The sequence below is a fragment of the Cetorhinus maximus genome, chromosome 14 (genome assembly GCF_964194155.1).
Source record: "Cetorhinus maximus chromosome 14, sCetMax3.hap1.1, whole genome shotgun sequence".
In the NCBI taxonomy this organism is placed as follows: Eukaryota; Metazoa; Chordata; class Chondrichthyes; order Lamniformes; family Cetorhinidae; genus Cetorhinus; species Cetorhinus maximus.
This window is the reverse complement of record NC_135892.1, coordinates 77,243,620-77,262,999: the sequence shown is the minus strand read 5'-3', so window position 1 is coordinate 77,262,999 and position 19,380 is coordinate 77,243,620. Positions and strand designations below refer to the sequence as shown.

Here is a 19,380-nt window from a genome sequence, read left to right as displayed (position 1 = left end):
CTGAAACTTAACAGAACGGTTTTCCATTTCAAAGAAGAGTGCCTGTCACTCAATGGAGGGGAGCAGGTGCAGAGATTTTTTTCAACTTTCAAAAGCAAGAGTATTTTGAATAGTCAGAGCTGTCAGTTGATTTAAATCACAGCACAAAACAGGACAGCTAGAGGCTAACAGAACATTTTAATATATTTTAATGCAATATGACACTTATGACAATTGGAAAAGTACTGTAATGCATGACAACAATTACACAATGCTGATCAATGTAAGGGTCAACTTACCCTTACAGGACAGATCCCTATGATCACTATTAAAAACATATCTACATTACAGTGCAGCATTTAATGTTGACATTTAAAGGTGTTAAAGCCTTTAACACCTGTCAGATTGTCCCCAACTCCTCAGTAGGCTCTCCCTAGTTGTTATGAACTCTCCAGGGAGGCGTGTTTTTTTTAAGGCTTCACAAAAATAATGTGCAGGAGGAAATACAATTTTCTGTGGCCATCTCAATGGGGACATCAACCTCTTCAGAGGTGCATGTGTGTTTTGCACCCAAGGCCTAGTACAGGAAGATTGTGTGGGGTCAGGAGGCACAGGGAAATTGTTTTCCCCAGCAAAAATACTAAGTTCAGCATTTCACAGCCTGATTTGCACCTCCATTGGGAGGTGAAAATCCAGCCCATTGTATTTACAATTAGATTTTGTAACAACTGCAGATATAGAATTGCATTTGTACCTCAGCAAGCAGAAAGTCTGACTTGGTAGGAGGGAGAAATTACTTCATGATTGTGATAGTTATGCATGGATTTTGGAAGTCATGGTCTTAATGTGTGAAAGCTGTTTCTCAAACTTTTTCTCAAAGTAGCTTACTCAATTTTCTTTCAGGTGCTACAAAGTATAGTGATAAGGAAATTGGTGGCATGCTGGTTTGGTCCCCTTATCATGTTATTCCAGATGTAAAGTGTAAGTAATCTAATAATCATTTATTCTACTTTCTGATAAAATATAGTATCTGTCTTAACTTCTATTTCCACAAATCTTTTTTCAATATATGAAATTATTCTTCAAATTTGTAATTATTTTCAGGGAGTAAAAATGTTATTAATCTAAAGTCCAGGACCTATGGAAAGTGTAGGCCAGATTCTGAAGTCTGATGCCTGATCAGAGAGTTTGATGAACATTACAATATTCAGTCTCTCCATACTCCTAGAACTTTTAAACAGCAGCCTATAGAGCAGTAGGTAGGGAACACTACAGAAACACACGAGTACATTAGACATTATCCGGGCTGTGGAAATCTTCCATGCCGTGGGCACTTTGAACACCAGACTGGTAGATTCAGGTGCGCAAATACTTGCAGAAATTAAATTTATATTTGCAAATACATCTATTTTCTGATGCAAAGCACCTAAAAAAAAATCTAGTCCCTATAATGAGTTGAATATTTTGAATTTTAATTATATATAATTTAGTATATTTGCCACTGTATTGTTCAAAGTAAGCTAAATGTTGTAGCAAGATGGTGTTACTTAATGTAATCCACAATGTAGAATGTTGTAGAGGAGAATTATGTCTTTTTTAAGGTAACAAAGTTTAATTGTTAAGCATACATAGGCTCATGTCATTGAGATTAATTGCTTAATTAGGAATCTTGGCAGATTTGATTTCAGTTTTAGGCTGTAAATCAGAATCCAGCAGTTCAAGTTTGTTTTTGCATTAGTAACCAAGCATGAATCTGTGTGTGTTGGATATATAGCTTTTAATACATTACAACACAGTCCCTAAAACTTGCATTGACCATGCTAATCCTGCACAACTGTCTATATCGGACAAATGACAGTAACCGTTTGCCATTGCCATTGAATTCAATTACCTAGGTGCCATTATAACACATGAAGAGGATTGGCTGTTTCGGTCCATTCAATAAACTTTTTGCACCTTGTTAAATTGCGATGAACTATTTATTCAAGGAGCTGAGTGCCAAGGAGCACAGTCTATCCATTTATCTTTTTATGCCCCAGGTACAGCTACTTGAAGCATCCTGACATCTCCACTTGCCAACTGCCATATTTATTGACAGTTCAAAAAACCAAGGGAGACTTCAGGCAGCTTTATTCACATGGTCGCAATTTACAGACTTGACTAAACTCTCATTCGATTTAGTAGCATGCATTACATCCACCACTTTTAACTAGATTAGGGATCCTAGGTCCTTACCACTTCAAAAATCATAATCATAACCAAGTGCATTAGATTTAGTACCCATCACATACAGTGGGCAAATTGAGTTTGCACGAACATGTTGCTGGATGTGTTAGGGACTACAATAGATTTCATTGGCAGTTTCATGCCCATTTTCTGTTCCTCAGTTCGCAGTTGCACTAAAGTGTCTGTTGCCCATGTTTTTAAAACAAGTAAATGAAAAATGATTGTAGTGAAATGCTAAAGCAGTGTTGTCCAATGCTTTTGTCACTAGCCACATGTAGCTAATTAGAAACCCAGATAAGACTAATTATATTGTTGATTATTAAAAAGAAAAGGTCATAGATACCGTCACTGGATATGTGACCTCATTACTCATTCTCATGACATATGCATGTGTAGTTTAGTTTTGTTGGTTGGTAGAACGGTAAGATGAAAAGCATGTGCAAGTGTTTTGTGATCATTGTTCAGTAACCAAAGCACAAACAATGCCGGATGCTAGAGTGCAATTACCTGTGTGAGCATATGAGATGTATTCTACTAAAGTCAGTGCATGTGGCTAAAACAACTGTTTTAGCCATACCCATGGTTCAGCATTTTCTATTGGAAAACACCACTCGAAAATATCAATTTGGAATGCCTATATCCTCTCAATTGACCTCAACAGTTGTGCTTATTTTTAAGATCTGCAGTTTGAATAGCAGTTGTATTCTGAGCTCCTGTTTTGTTTACTTAATCTGTGGTGAAAGAGACACATCATCACCTTAGCAGCAAAAAAATAAATTGTGTATTGTATGACATAACATTTCTGTCACTATAAACTTGTCTTGCGCAATGCACTATTGGTCAGATGATCACACTCTTGCAGATATAAAACAGTCTTAAAATACTGGATACTGCTCAGCACACTCTAATCTTGAGGATTTCTCACCAAACAAAAGTTAAAATTAAGGGACTTCAGGTTCAATTTATTTCTTTTGCAATTAAACTGTCTGACCTTAAAAGTATAATATGTTAACTTAAATGTAGCTTTGTCAAAGCAAAATACTACATTGTGCATTACATGACGCATTATTTTGGTAAAAGCATTATATCATCTGATAATTCTGGAGTAGTGTAATACAATGTCCTCTTAAATGTATTACAAGATGGTGCATGTTTGCTGTCATGTGAACTTCACACATGCTGTGTCACGCTCTGTGATGCACTTTATAGATAGTTCAGATGAAAACAGCAGCCAAATTGATCTTGTGCTATAGGAAATATTGAAATCAAACATGCAGGAGGTAGCTAGGAAACCAAGAACTTGCAAAGAACATTGGCTTGGATAGTAATAGGGATGGGTCCTGTAAGCGGCATGGGTGGGAGAGGTTGACGGGTGGAGCTTTAGATGGGAAACCCAGAATTGACCCTGACAGGTTCCGCAGTCAACCAGTTGGGCAGGGAACAGTCACGGGAACAAGTAGATCTGACCCATGGCCCCGGGAGGGGTCTTCCAAGCCATCTGGGGAGGGGATGGGCTTTGATCCAGGACCCAGGGGTCTTTATATGGAAGAGGGATGCTGTTTCAGGGTATCTTGGGGAAGGGGTTGGTGGGGAGCACTCCTAGCCTACAAGAAGTTCTGCGAAGGCACACCTCCCTGAAGCTGTCCTACTGAGACCTGAAAAACTTGGCTGCCCACTGTGAAACTTGAAAAGCAGGTTAGATCAGAGGCTCCTGTCCTCATTGTTGTATTAAATTTGCCATCCTGCATCTTGGGAGTAGCTTGGCTGCCCAACATCTGCCCTGGAAAGCATGGCCTGCAGCAATTAACATTTTCTGTAAAAGTGGGCAGGTTAGAGTCAGGCTTCAGAATTAGAAATAGAAAATTTTCTCCCCACATCTACTCCATTGCACTTGTTTTGCGTATTAACATTCCTCACGTCCAGTCTTGAATGGCCAGTCAGGTAAACCTACAAATAATAGTGAACCAATCACTCAGAACATTAGAATTTCCCGAATCCATTTTCTTTATCCTAGCCTGCTGCATATGGGCATGAGTAACAATAGTATTATGACTGTAGGAGGCATTTTGATTCCCCTGTCTGGCAGAAACCAAGTGCTGAAGGAATTAAAAATGAGCAGGTCGATTTGCTGTTCTTTGATTTTAATGCAGTTGTTTTTTGGGCAGTCAAAATGTCCACCCAAATGAGGCAAAGCAACATCTGTTCATGCAAATTAGGAATCTGTGACCTATGTAGGACACCCAGTCTCACCCCACTTGGTGAAACCTGGTCTGCAGCAAGAAAGGCCCTGTAAGATGTGAAGCGAGGAGAAGCTGGAGTGCTGACTGGGCAATGTAAGTTTGAGTGATTTGGTTGGTTCGTCATCAAACTGACATCAATGGTGTACAATTGAATGGAGAGAGCAAAGAAATAAAAACTTACAATGGGAAAAGCTGTCTCAGCAGTGAGACAATTTGTGACAACAGGAGTTAGAACATTTGTAGACAGAAAATCACAGAGATTTAATATTGTTTTTGTAAGGATGAGAGTATTATACTATGTAATGCACAATGGGCCATAACTTCTGAGCTCCCAAGAGTCGGATTGGGGTGTAACCCAAAGATGCGCTGGGGACTCTCGGTACCTCACAGGTAAGGGCTTGCATGGCAATTGCCCAGAAGTGCAAACTTCCTCCTCAGGGCAATTGCCCTCTGCTGGGAAACATCTGAAAATGTGATTCAAATTGCAAAGTGTGGGTGGTTCCAGCCGTGTTACACGATTAGATACCCAGAAAAAGTTAGAAGAATTAGTTGGAACTTCTGAGTAAGTATTTAAAAAACCCAGACCACTCCCCACACTCCCAGGGGACTCACCCCACCGCACAGCTAACCACCTCCCCAACCCCTTCTCTGATCTGACACACCCTGCGCCTCCCCCCCGGAAGGCCTCAACCTGAGCCCCCACAGGCCGAACCCACCCCCCCGAACTGACCCAACCCAATGTTCCCAACTTCCGACCCCCAACCCGCACCCCCCAGCCAAGATGTTCACAACCAGCCTGAGTAGATGAAAGCGAGGTCTGTAAGTTGGATGAGCAGGCTGGCCATGACACCATGATACTGGAAGCTGTTCAAGCATGGGTTGCAAAAGGAAAGTAGTGGTAGTAGGGGGACAGCAAAGTGAGAGGAATTGACACAGTTCTCTGCAGCAAAGAGAGAGAGTCCAGAAGGCTGTGTTGCCTGCCCAGTGCCAGGGTTCAGGGCATCTGCTCAGGGCTGGAGAGGAACTGGCACCAGCACTGGGGAAAGTGGGGGATCTACCGTTGGGGTGGTCTACACCTGAACCGGGCTGGGACAAGTGTTCTTGTGAATTGCATAACTAGAGAAGTAGAAAGGCCTTTAAACTAAATGAGGGGGTGAGGGATCAAGTTTGGGTAGACGTGGCAAATCAAGGGCTAGATCCAAGGCAGAGGACCATAATAGTAATATGGGAAATGAGAGTCCTAGAATAGCAGGAAGGGGCAGGGAGATAAAACCTAGGAATATACCTAAAGTTAAGATTAGATGTTACAAAGATAACAAAAAGACAAAACTCAAGGCTCTACTTCTGCACATAGCATTCATTACGAAGTAAATGAATTGATAGCACACATTGAAGTAAATAAATATGACCTGACAACCATTAGAGAGACATGGCTGCAGGATGACAAGGATTCGGTCCTGAATATTGAGGGCTATATGACATTCAGGAAGAATAGGAAGCTAGGTAAAGATGGAGGGGTAGCACTGTTGATCAAGGATGGCATTGGTGCAGTAGTTAGAGATGATCTTGGTTCAGGAGATCAGGACATAGAATCGGTTTGGGTGAAGATGAGGAATAGGGGAAAGAAGTCACTAGTGGGAATGGTCTACAGGTACCCTAACTAACCACAATTTAGGACAAAGTATGCAAGAAGAAATATTGGGTGCTTGTGATAAAGGGATGGCAGTAATCATGGGTGATTTTAATCTACGTATAAACATGAAAAATCAGATTGGCAGTAATAGCCTGGATGAGGAGTTCATAGAATGCTTTTGAGAGAGTTTTGTAGAGCAGCACATTGTGGAACCAACCAGAGAGCAGGTTATATTAGACTTTGTATTCTGTAATGTGACAAGATTGATTAATGTCCTCAGAGCGAAGGCACCTCTAGATAGTAGCAACCACAATATGATTGAATTTTACACCCAGTTTGAAAGGGAGAAGAATGGGTCTAAGACTAGTATTTTAAACCTAAATAAGGGCAACTACGCGGGCATGAAAGCTGAACTAGCTGAAGTGAACTGGGATACTAGGCTAGGGGATAGATTAATAGAGAACTAGTGGCAGACATTTAAGGGGATATTTCAGAATGCGCATAGTAAGTATATTCCTACTATGAAAAATTCTAAAGGGAGGACCTGCCATCTGTTAACTAAAGAAGTTAAGGAAAGCATCAAACTTAAGGAAAAAGCAAATAACTGCGTGAAGATGAGTGGCAGGTCAGATGATTGGTCAGAATATAAAGAATGGCAGAGAATGACTAAAAGCTTAATCAGGAATAAGAAATTAGAGTACGAGACTAAGCTAGCGAGAAATTTAACAACTGATAGCAAGGGTTTCTACAGGTATTTAACAGGGAAAAGACGAAGTAAAGTGAATATTGGTTCTCTAGAGAGTGAGAATGGGGAGTTAATAGTAGATAATAAGGAAATGACGGATGAAATGAACAAATATTTTGCTCTGTCTTCACTATAGAGGATACAAAAAACATTCCAGTAATAGCTGTAAATCAAGAGGTGGGTGGGAGAGGGGAACTTGGTGAAATTGCAGTCACCAGGGAAGTGGTAATGAGCAAACTGTGAGAGCTGCGGGCTGACAAGTCTCTGGGTCCTGATAGACTTCATCCCAGGGTCTTAAAAGAGGTGGCTAATGAGGTGGTAGATGTGTTAGTGTTAATTTTCCAAAATTCCCCAGATTCTGGAAAGGTTCTATCAGACTGGAAAGTAGCAAATATAGCCCCTCTTCAAGAAGGGAGGGAGGCAGAAAACAGGAAACTATAGGCCAGTTAGCTTGATGTCTGTCATGAGGAAGTGTTAGAATGATCATTAAGGAGGTTATGGCTAGGCACTTGGAGAAACTGAAGGTAATCAGGAAGAGTCAGCAAGGTTTTGTAAAAGGGAAATCATGTGTAACTAATTTATTGGAGTTCTTTGAAGGAGTAACATGAGCTGTGGATAAGAGGGAGCCTGCAGATGTGATGTACTTGGATTTCCAGAAGGCATTTGATAAGGTGCCACATCAAAGGTCATTGCGGAAAATAAAAGTTCGTGGATAGAAGATTGGCTGGCTGGCCGAAAACTGAGAGTATGCATAAATGGGTCTTTTTTTGATTGGCAGGATGTGACGAGCGAAGTTCCGCAGGGGTCTGTGCTGGGGCCTCAACTTTTCACAATTTATACCAATGATTTAGATGAGGGGAGTGAAGGCATGATAGCTAAATTTGCAGATGACACGAAGGTGGAAAGTATGTCGCAAAGAGGACAGAAGGAGGTTGCAGTCGGACATAGATTGAGTGAGTGGGCAAAAATCTGGCAAATGGAGTATAATGCAGGAAAATGTGAAGTTGTTCACTTTGGCAGGAAGAATATGGCTCTTTGGCATTGCTCATGGGTAATCTGGGTTTGGCACATGGTTGTTGAACTGTAAACTTTTTGTACCTTTAAGACCACAGTTTAGGTGCTCATTGGGACATTTTACAATATTAAAAAAGGCTATACAAATGCAAATTGTGGCTGCAAATTTAGGTGATCTGTCTGAGGTCAGCAAATTGCTTGTAGACGTCAGGCTGCAGATCAGAATAATCCAGGTTGAAATTCCTGGCTTTTTTTATCCGTTTGAAGATTGTTTTGTAGAAGTAACAGTATAATGTTTCAAATATTATGGATGTATGCTAGGCGTGGAAAAAACGTTTTTCACATGGCAGTGCTTATGATGAGTGAATGTTATACTGTTTTCACAATCTGGCAAAATCCAGTTTGACACACTGATATTAGGATTAACAAAATCATAAATACTTTTTAAATAATCTTAAAAAGATAAGGTGGCAATCAGGCTGAATCAAATGGGCATCTGAACTGATGTTTGATCTCTTTGCATGATTCTGCTGAATGAGGGGGAAAGGGAGTGATATTTTCATGGCTGTAAGTATTGAGATCCATCATTTGTAGGACACTTTTCTTTACACGTAGATTTGATCAATTTTCACTTTCCATTTTCTTTAGTGTTGTATTGGATGGATTAAGCATCAGGGCTTTATATGCTGAGGTCCTAAATAAAACCAGAAAATTCTGCCAATTAACTTCAAGTCTGTTAGCATCTGAAGAAACACAGGTCAGGCATAACATCAGACAGATGTTAGAGTAAAACTCCTCTACTCTTTCCAACAATGCACATTAACCTTAGCAGCTGCTCTTTGCTAATCTTTGACAGGAGTATTCTTCTTGTCCATTTCCTCTTGCATATTTGGTGCACTGAACTGAGAAGCATTTTCCTTTTTGAAAGCATTCAATGCCTGGCATTGCTTATACTGCCAGTTAAATGATAAACTTCAATAGAGGCTGTATTTAAAAGCAAACTATAATCATTCGTCAGACTCTGAAAACATTTTGGATTTGTTGCAACCATTGGCATTGCATGGATGTCATCGGAGCACCTGCTGCTTTAGCGAAATGTTGGTCTAGTGTATTCCATTGAATATTATTTAGAAAATAATTGTGCATATCAGTACAAATTTGACAAAAACAAATTTAAAAAGCATTTACAATAAACATATTGATTGAAAGTTACTTCCCCTATGGTATCACTCTCCATTTAGAAAGCAAATTGCACCAGTTTGGAAAGCAAAGATTATTTTACTTTTTGAAAAGTTACTGTTGTATGTGCAAATTAATAATCGCTAAGGCACATAAATATATGTTTTCTATTCAAATTTATAATTGCAAATTCACTGGGTTATCTTCACATGCGATTTTATCAATATATTAATTAGTGCTGTTATCCTCAAACACATTAAGAATATTGGTGGCAGATTCTTGTTCCCTTAGTAGTTTATAACAGCAGGCATATTTCCTACTCCATTTTTTTATGTCATCAAAACATCTTGATTGTGGCTGGAATTAGTGTCATGTTGCAACTGTGGATGGAGGTTAATTCTCCTTTTAAGAGTACCTGATGCTGATGTTGGGCCACGATGATGAATGCCAACAAATGTCTGTATTGTGTAATAATTATTAAAAATTTTGCACTTTTTTTTTAATAGTGGATGAATATATTGCAGTAGCAAAGGAAAAGCATGGCTACAATGTGGAACAGGTTTGTAAAAGAAAACTATTCTGGAAGTTGCTTTGGAGGATGGATGCAGTCTTTCTTTGCATTTAGAGCCTATAACTTTGTATTTTGTTGTCTTAAACTTTTATTATAATGCATGACCATATCAAGCAGAAAGCATTCATTTCATTTTGATGTTTAGATCACTTTAGTAAACTCCCTATTTTAGCTATCAGATCTAAAAGTTTCCACTCCTGATTGCTACCTAGTGACCTCTCTGTACTTCTAAACATTGGGTGAGCTATGCTGCACACTGTTGAATTGGGTACTGACACTCTGACCCCAATATTTATGGAGGTTACTTGTAGCGACTAGGAAATGTGGAGGTCCTGACAAATTTAACAACATATTTAAAAATTTTCCCTTCTGTTTCCTGGTCAGCAGCCAACCAAGTCAAGAGGCTGAATGGCTGTTGGGCTGGAAGGTCTTTGCTAGAAGGCTGCAGCTGAGAATTGGGGAGCAGGTAGGGAGAAATTGCAGGGAGGCTGAAGTGCTAAACATGGGATGGGTCATGAGGTGCCAGTCACAGGGAGGGAGGGTGGTTGCTGCAGGTTAGCCTGGGGGGCGCCGGAGGGAAGCGCTTCTGCTTCTCCTGTCCTACAAGTGGTACTAGAAAAGCAATCACTTGCTGGATATGGCAGTTCTTGCTTCCCTTTAGCTACTGGATTTCCGGAACCTTGGAAACCTGGCTTGCAGGCGCATTGCATTAAATCCATGTGGCTACTAAAATTTGAGGTGCACTTTCATTAGCATATTTAAATTACTGTACAGCCTCTCAAGAACAAGTTATTCACCTGCCCTCCCGCCCCAACCTCAAGTTCAACAGGATGTAGGCACATTCACAGCGGATTGGAGTTACATTTCAGACTTTTAAGTTGTTACTGTCTCTTGTCTGGTAGAGGGGTGGTGGGGAGGTGGTTGAAGCCCCTCCCTCTGCTGTTATTGTAGCAAAAGAGCAATGGAGGAGAGAATAATTGATTGTGCAAAGACAAATTCTGAAAAAACTATTATGGATCAGGGACAGAATTGCCATTTGGAAAAACGTGAACTTTCCCAAGAATCCCCTTGAGTACCTTCATAGTGATGTATTATCAGTGCCCTCCTTTTGTTATGGAGAATCGGAAAAATGCTGTGCCTCTTTGAGACACAAAGTCTGCCCTAAATGGAATTTGATACTTGCTTGGATGACAAATATTGCATAAATGTGCAGACAGTTTTCTAACATTTGTTACTTTGCGTATACCTCAAATAGGCTTTGGGAATGTTATTCTGGCACAAACACAACATTGAGAAGTCATTGGCGGACTTGCCTAACTTCACCCCTTTTCCAGATGAATGGACTGTGGAAGATAAGGTCCTCTTTGAACAGGCCTTCAGTTTTCATGGAAAAAGTTTTCACAGGATTCAGCAAATGGTAACTATACTTTTGCAAATTATTTCGTAAATTTTAAGGCAACATATTTGATACTGAATTCAGGTTGAATTCTGCTGGAAAAAGGTAATAGACCTTTCAAAATTATGAATTTTGATTATATTAATACAAAAGCAAAATACTGTGGATGCAGCATTTCAGGTCGATGACCTTTCATCATTATGGATCAAGCTATTCCAGTGATGAGAAATTTCCACCATTTGGCAGAATTACGACTTCAGAGAAATGGAATTCAAGCCCTCTGCTTGCCTGGGGGCGCAGTCATTCGGCTCCCCTCTCCTGAATCTGTGGCCATTCTACCTGACTTTGTGATTGGGAGATGTAGAGGCCAGATCCCCCAACCCCACCCTTGCCCATGAGCTGCTGCTGCCATGAGCAACTTGCAGAGTACTTGCCTGCACTGGAACATATATCTGGTGCTGCCTCTGCTGCTGGACTTGGGTGAGAGCAGGTCCAGGGCTGGGAGGTGGGCTAAGAAGTGGACTGTGAAGAACTTTGGGTGGGGAGGGTGGGGTTGGCGAGGGCACGGCTGGGGCAGGGAATGGAGCAGGGCTTGGGGTTTGTACCCTTAGCCCTGACAGCCACTTTCTTTCACTCCAGCTCTCCCACATCTGGGCTAGGTGGATAAATCCAGGGTAGGGGGAGGGTGGAGAAAGAGTGAATGTGGCTGAGTGAGTGAGTGGGCTCAGTAGTTGAGGGAGGGCGTGAGTGTGAGGGGAGGCAGGTTGGGAAAATGGGTGTCTGTATGTGTGGCGGAGGTAGAAGAGCTGATTACAGTGTGTGTTTGTGTGGTGGGAGGGGCTTCATTGAGTCTTGTCACCATGGAATATGGAGAGTTTGGCTGAAACCTACATGAGTACATAGAATAACATTTTTGCAAAGTACTTTAAAAACACAGATTTTCATATTTATATATTATTAGATGTTGATCTATAATAGGTGAATTTTAATAACATACAAATGTTAATGCTGCTTTTTTGTTTTTTGAAAATTAACAAGACCTCAGGAAAAACCAGCATTTTTATGAATGTATATGCATACTTGGGATGTAGGCATCGCTGGCAAGGCTTTATTGCATATCCCTATTTGCCCTTGAGAAGGTGGTGGTGAGTTAAAATGGGGTCACATTGGAAAATAGTTTACGAAGCATTGCCTTGGTCCTTTTCTTCACTTTGCATGTACACAATCCAATAAGGTCCTGTTCTGGTGTTAACATGGACTTCATCCTGTATTACATGCACTAGCTGCATTGATTGTTGAATTGTTGGGCTCAATTGGTGATTTCATACCAATGCATTGGTCCACAGCCTTGAGGGTAATAAAAGGGAAGACTTAATGTTTCCACCCATTTGAAATAGTCTAGAAGGATTTGCATTTCACTATAGATCATACAGTGCTATAATTACATGATTCCTTGTCACAAAATTTTCAGGCCTTTTTGTCTTTGGCCACTGTCACTTATTAACTATTCACTGCATAAAGTTGTTCTCAGGGAAGTTGCTATATTCTTGCTTTTAACAAGATTGACCTCTTTTATTTCAAGAGAAATAGGTCTTAACCTGTCCCCCCTCCCACCTGGCAGAAACTGTGTGGGTAAGGGACTAGGGGACAGTTGCCTAGTGATAATGTTACTGGGCTAGTAATTCAGGTACCCAGGCTAATGGTCTGGGGACGTGAGTTCAAATCTCACCATGGCAGCTGGTGGAATTTAAATTCAATTAATTAATAAATCTAGAATTAAAAGCTAACCTCAATAATGGCGAGCATATAACTTGGATTGTCATAAAAACCCATCTGTTTCACTAATATCCATTAGGAAAGTAAATCTTCTGTCCTTACCTTATCTGGCCTATATGTGACTCCAGAACACTCAATGTGCCTCAACTGTACCAAACAGCTGCAGAAAGGGCAAATAGGAGTAAAACTGGACACACCACCTGGCATTGACCTTGGCATTGGAAACAACAACGGCACATGCTGCCAATCAACCCTGCAAAGCCCTCCTTAATAGTATCTGAGGGCTCCTGCCAAAATTGGGAGAGCTGTCCTACAGACTAGTCAAGCAATAGCCTGACATAGCTATACTCAATGAATCATACCTTTTATAACCAATGCCCCAGACACTACTATCACCATCCCTGCATATGTCCTGTCCCAATGGCAGGACAGACCCACCAGAGGTGGCAGCACAGTGATATAAAGTCAGAAGGAAGTTGCTGTGGGAGTCCTCAACATTGACTTTTGGATACCAGCACAATAAGTCAAACATAGGCAAGGAAACCTCCTGCTGATTACCACCTACCACCCTGTCATAGCTGATGAATCAGTACTCCTTCATGTTGAACACCATTTGGAAGAAGCATTGAGGGTGGCAAGGGCACAGAATATACTCTAGATGGGGGACTTTGATGTTCATCAAGATTGGCTTGGTAGCACCACTACTGGCCGAGCTGCCCAAATGCTGAAGGACATATCTACTAGACTTGACCTGCGGCAGATGGTGAAAGAACCAACAAGAGGGAAAAACCTACTTGACCTCTCCCTCACCAGTCTGCTGTCACATACGCATCTGTCCATGACAGGATTGGTAGGAGTTAACATCGCACAGTCCTTGTGAAGATGAAGTTCCGTCTTCACACTGAGGATACCATCCGTTGTGTTGTGTGGCACTACCACCATGTTAAATGGGATAGATTCAGCACACATCTAGCAGCTGAAGAGTGGGCATTTATTAGGTGCTGTGGTCAATCAGCAGCAACAGAGTTATAACCAACCACAATGTGAAACCTCATGGCCTGGCATATCCCTCACTCTGCTATTACCACCAAGCCAGGCAATCAACTCTAATTCAATGAGCAATGTTCAATGTGCAAGAGAGCATGCCAGGAGCAGCACCAGACAGAACCAAAAACGAGGCACCAACCTGTTGAAGCTAGATGTATGCCAGATAGCCAAAGCAGCTTGCAATACACAGAGCTAAATGATCCTATAAACGAACTGATCGGTTCAAAGCTCTGCAGTCCTTCCAAATCTGGTTGTGAATGTTGATGGACAGTTAAACAAATAGCCAGAGGAGGAGGTTGCACAAATATCCCCATCCTCAATGTTACGGCAGCCTCACTTGTCAGTGCAAAAGACAAGGCTGAAGCATTTGGAGCCATCTGCAGCCAAAAGTGCCAAGTAGATGATCCATATCTGCTTCCTCCTAAGGCCCTCAGCAACACAGATGCTAGTCTTCAACCAATTTGATTCACTCTACATGATATCAAGAAAAGGCTGAAGGCATTAGAGAAGGCTCTGAGCCCTGACAACATTCCAGCAGTAGGACTGAAGACTTGTATTCCAAAATTGCCACGCCCTTAGCTGAGCTGTTCCAGTATAGCTACCACGCTGACAGCTACCTGACAATGTGGAAAAGTGCCCAGCTATGTCCTACCTATAAGGACATGAGGACAAATTCAATCCGGCCAGTTACAGGCCCATCAGTCTACTCCCTATCATCAGTACAGTGATGGAAGGTGTTGACTGTGCTGTCGAGTGGCACTTACACAGTAGTAACCTGCTCACTGATGCTTAGTTCGGGTCCCGCTAAACATGAACAAAAGAGCTGAACTCAATGCAGGATTTGACTGAGTGTGGCATCAAGGAACCCCAGCAAAATTTGATGTCACTGTGAATATGGAGTAACCTCTCCACTGGTTGGAATCAGGCCAATCATCTCAGCCCAGGATATTGCTGCAGGAGTTCCTCAGGGTAGTGTCCTAGGCCCAACCATCTTCAGCTGCTTCATCAATGACCATCCATCATAAGGTCAGAAATGGGGATGTTTGCTGATGATTGCACAATGTTCAGTGCCATTTCCAACTCCTTAGATACTAAGACAGTCTATGGCCATATGCAGCGAGCCCTGGACGACATTCAGGCTTGGGATGATATTACAATCCCTTTGAGGATACATAAGCCAAATGAAAAATTACCAAACAAGATTTCTGCTTTGGTGCCTTTTTGTTTTAACACAAATCAAAATGAACTTAAACATAAATTAACAGGCAAATCATGGTATGTACAAACTCTAAATTACACATAGAATAGCAGATACAACAAAGATGGCTTTTCCAGGCAGTGGACTCCACTGTTCAGCACCAATCTCAGCTATGAAGTTCTTTCCAGCTCGGGCCTTCCTTGGGCAGAATTCTAGTCCTTTTCCTTCAAGGAGCTAGTTGATTTCCCGTAGGCAACACATTCCGCCTAAACAGGATTCTGCCCGTGCAGTCTTCTACACAATGGCGCATTTGTTTCTGGACTTCTCAATTCTCAACTTCCCTTGATCATGGTAGTGTGGATCTACCAGAACGCCTTTACATTTGCACGGAATGACTGATTCTGGGTGTTCAATCAGCTGGGCAGGAAAGAAACACCAGCAGTAGTCTTAAATGTGCTTTCAAACTACTCAGAAGACTAGATCCCCCCACAATACTTGCTGACCACTTGTAGAGTAAAGGATTAACTCTTAATGATAGCTCCTCACGCTCATGCTCAGTAGCTATGTCACAGTGACGTCACTTACAGAAGGAAAATAATGAGAAGCCTCTTGTAGAGTAGCTCCAGCTATGTCTCCCTCTTGTAAATAGTATGTAAATGAAGGTATTTCCAACAAAAGATCCAGCAAGATCTCTTCAGGAGTAAGAAGCTAATCAACCCCAAGGTAAAATGGTAACTAATGGTGTCCGCAGTGACTGCACCCACAGAGAAACAGTGGAAAACTGTGGGAAAAGCCTCAAGTGAAGCGCAGCAACAGTGCAGCACAACAAGTGAAGGACTTCGAGGCCAACCCAGCAACCACACTGGAGACAAGAAAATAATGAGGGCAGCCCATGGCAAGACATGCAGTGTGAGAAAAGACAACTTCGAATCAGGGTGAGAAATGGTTACTACCTTGCTCTTACCAGAATCATTTCAAAATTTAGAGGGCCCCCAGACAGGCTGAGGAGTGGCAAAATTGGCAAAGACATTTTACCTGGTACCACAACGCCTCAAGCCTTGCAAGTAAAGGGAACAAAGATCAAGTTAGCACTTTGTTGTATTCTGTTGTGAGCATAACAGTCGTACTGGCCAGATGGGGTGAACGAAGAGACAGCCTCCTACAAGGATGTCATCGGAGCCTTTTACTCATACCTCAGTGTTTATAAATTATTGTCATTGAGGGGTAAAATTTAATCAGCGCAGTCAAAAATGGGGTGAAGGGATTGACTCATTCATCAATGATATGTACTGCCTAGACAAAAGTTGAGAATATGGAACATTAAATGAGGACCTGATCAGAGATAAAGTTGGTGTTTTAAATGAGAATCTCTGACTTTTTACAATCTTGGGTACATTTAAATTTAAGCAAAGCTGTACAACTGGGCAGACAGGCTGAAGAGCAGAGGTAGAATAAAGCTTTTGTCAGAGATGCGAGGAAAATTTCCAAGAACAGCCCGATGAAGTCGTTCAGTTTGTGGCTCGTAAAACCGAAAGCATAGCAAGGCAACAACTGGGGAAACATCCTGAAAAAGCGCCAACTGCCATTTTCCAATGTTCCGGCTGTGGTGAGAAGAGGGTCCAGAGGCGGGAAGAGTGCCCCGCCCGAATTGCACGTTGCCATGGGTGTGGCAAATTAGACCATTTTAAAGTGGTCTGCCATTCCAGGAAATCTGTGTTTACAAGACAGGAGGAGAAATCTGCTAAAGGAACCTCCACTAAAGAAATTCAAAACTTTGACAACCAGGAAATCATCATCTTAGAAGAAATAAAAGAAAATAAAAACCAATATTGAGTGCTGACATTGATGTAAATGAGTATCTGATTGAATTCGAGCTAGGTACAGGAGCTGGCGCCTTAGTGTTATCCGATACAGTTTAATGGCTGAATAACATGACACTGTAATTGTCCTCTATTCAACTTCAAGGACCACAGGAGAATATTACAGACCTTTCACCTTTCTTTGGGGACAAGCTAGAAGAAGCAGGAACAAAATGCACCAAGAATGGTGGAGACCACTGCGAGATTGTATTCTATACCTTAATTTGCTCTTTCAGGAAAGAGTGCAAGAGAATGAAGTTGCTACTGAGGCAGATGATCTGTTGGAAGAAGAGGTCCTGGCCCATACTACACTCTGGCTCCACTGCCAATAATTGTGAAGTCTTTGTCCTCTCTTTTGAGGAGAATTACCCTTTTGTTAAAGAAGGTAATGAATAGGTGAATTTGTCTGCTTATTCCACTGAGCCCATCGATGACATGCAACAACAATTGCAAGCAGCCAGCAAAAAGCTGTCCAGGGAGAATGAGACGCTTAACCCCAAATTGGATCAAACCAATAGTGAAAGTTCAGAGGTTATTAGGCAAGCCATGGAAGCACTCAAGCTTTCTTTCGGTAAGGAAGCAGAGGCCCAAACTACAGAGTTTCTGCAGCTGAGTATCTGAGAAAAATTTAGTCGAGCATCAAATGGAGCTTGAAAATATTAAAATTAAACATGAGCTGGCGAAGTCTACCCACCTAAAAAGGAAGGCTGAACTACAAACCCAGCATTTAGCAGTCACACAGCACTAGCTAGCCATAGAGAGGGATTTACACATTGGAAATAGTGCATCAAAAAAAAGTGAACATATTGCAGCATAGGAGTGTATAAATGCAGTATCTCATCTAAGGAAATGGCCACATCATCAGACAAAAGAGTTGGCTACAGAGCAACTGCACGAGCTGTCTTTCCTATGACTACTGAGACTCATGTAATAAAAATGTCGGACACTGACATTGAACTTTCAAGCAAGTCTGCAAACCAGAGTATTATGCAGGAACTTCCTATAGATCCCAGCCCTGAAGTTTATTCAATGTTTGATGGTGCATTCCTACTTTCTGCAGTTGATCCTGAGATATTGACTGCAATGGAGCAGCTTCATGCTGAAGCAAGGATGGAAGCGATATGCCTACCTATAGGAGAAATTCCTACCCAATGAGTCGTAGGGAAGTCCTTTCCTTGCCTCCACCAGTGTCTTCAGGATGTTCTTTGTTCTTCCTTTCATCCATCAGATTCATTCCTCACTCAGGCATTGATCCTTCTCTTGACACAGCAGAGGTGAATGATACAACTGCAAAGTTCTTCATAGGAGCTAAAAGTGTTTCATTTTGTCAAGCTGTTGCTTTCGCCTTTTGCCTGTGTGCAATGCAGAAGACAATGAGAGGGAGAATTTCATTTCGTTGTCTTCCTTTCCAAGGGGTGGTGATCATTCGAGTCCAGGAAGGTTCTCCCTTGAATCAGTTTTTCCTTGATTGGTCTTCACTGCCTTTACATTCAGGTCATTGTATGTATCACAGCCGAGGAGTGAGATGTCGAGTGAGGCTGCTATCCCAGCCTACCAATGTGTTTGCCTTCGATGGTGACAATAAAAGAAAATATATGTCCTCCAGGAGAGCCAAGAACACTGTTAGGGATTGACGCCTTTGGCAAAAGTGACTTCGGGGTGGGGGTGGAGGTTGGGGGGGGTGGGGGGGTGTTGGAAGTGGGAGTTGGATGGGAACTTTGAATAGTACATAAGGTTTACAGTTTGTGGAAAATGTGTATTTGGGTTGTAAAGGGTTAACTTTAATAGCTCCAGAGCATGTGCGTGAGACGCTATGTCACAGTGATGTCACTTAGTGAAGGAAGGTGACTGAGAAGCATCTTAAAGAGTAGTTCCAGCTATGTTTTAGCCTTGTTTAACCTGTGTAACTGGATAGTATGTAAAGGTGTTTTCAACAAAAGACTGTTGCCTCCAGCAAGATCTCTAGTAAGAAGCTAAAGAACCCTGAGATAAAACAATGCTAACAAAACCACCTCCTCTGCCCAGCTCTTCTCTCTCTCTTTGTCTGCCATATTACTTCTGCATTTTAATTTGCTTCTTTTTTTAAATTCTTCCATGGGATATGGGTGTCGACGGCTAGAGCAGCATTTATTGCCCATCCCTTATTGCCCTCAAGAAGGTGGTGGGGAGCCACCTTTGTGAGCCACTGCAGTCCATGTTGTGTAGATACACCCACAGTGCTGTTAGGAAGGGAGCTTCGGGATTTTGACCCAGCAGAAGTGAAAGAGCAGTGATATAGTTTCGAGTCAGGATGGTGTGTGGCTTGGAGGGGATTTTGCAGAAGGTGGTGTTCTCATGCATCTGCTGCCCTTGCCCGCCTAGGTGGTAGAGGTAGTGGGTTTGGAAGGTGCTGTTGAAGGAGCCTTGGTGAGTTGCTGCAATGCATCTTGTAGATGTACATACTGCCACTGCGTCAGTAATGGGGGAACTGAATGCTGAAGGTGGTGGATGGGGTGCCAGTCAAGTAGGGTGGTTTGT

General features: G+C 41.9%; 1 protein-coding gene across 7 annotated transcripts in view; it reads left to right on the top strand.

Moving 5' to 3' along the window:
• Positions 1-19,380, top strand: part of LOC144689745 (REST corepressor 3-like) — an 80,232-nt gene that overhangs the window by 10,738 nt on the left and 50,114 nt on the right. For all 7 annotated transcript variants that reach the window (XM_078557111.1, XM_078557109.1, XM_078557110.1 and 4 more), the window contains 3 exons: positions 883-960; positions 9,523-9,575; positions 10,843-11,004. In XM_078557111.1, the coding sequence (XP_078413237.1) occupies positions 883-960; positions 9,523-9,575; positions 10,843-11,004 (293 nt within the window). The remainder of the gene's footprint in view (positions 1-882; positions 961-9,522; positions 9,576-10,842; positions 11,005-19,380) is intronic.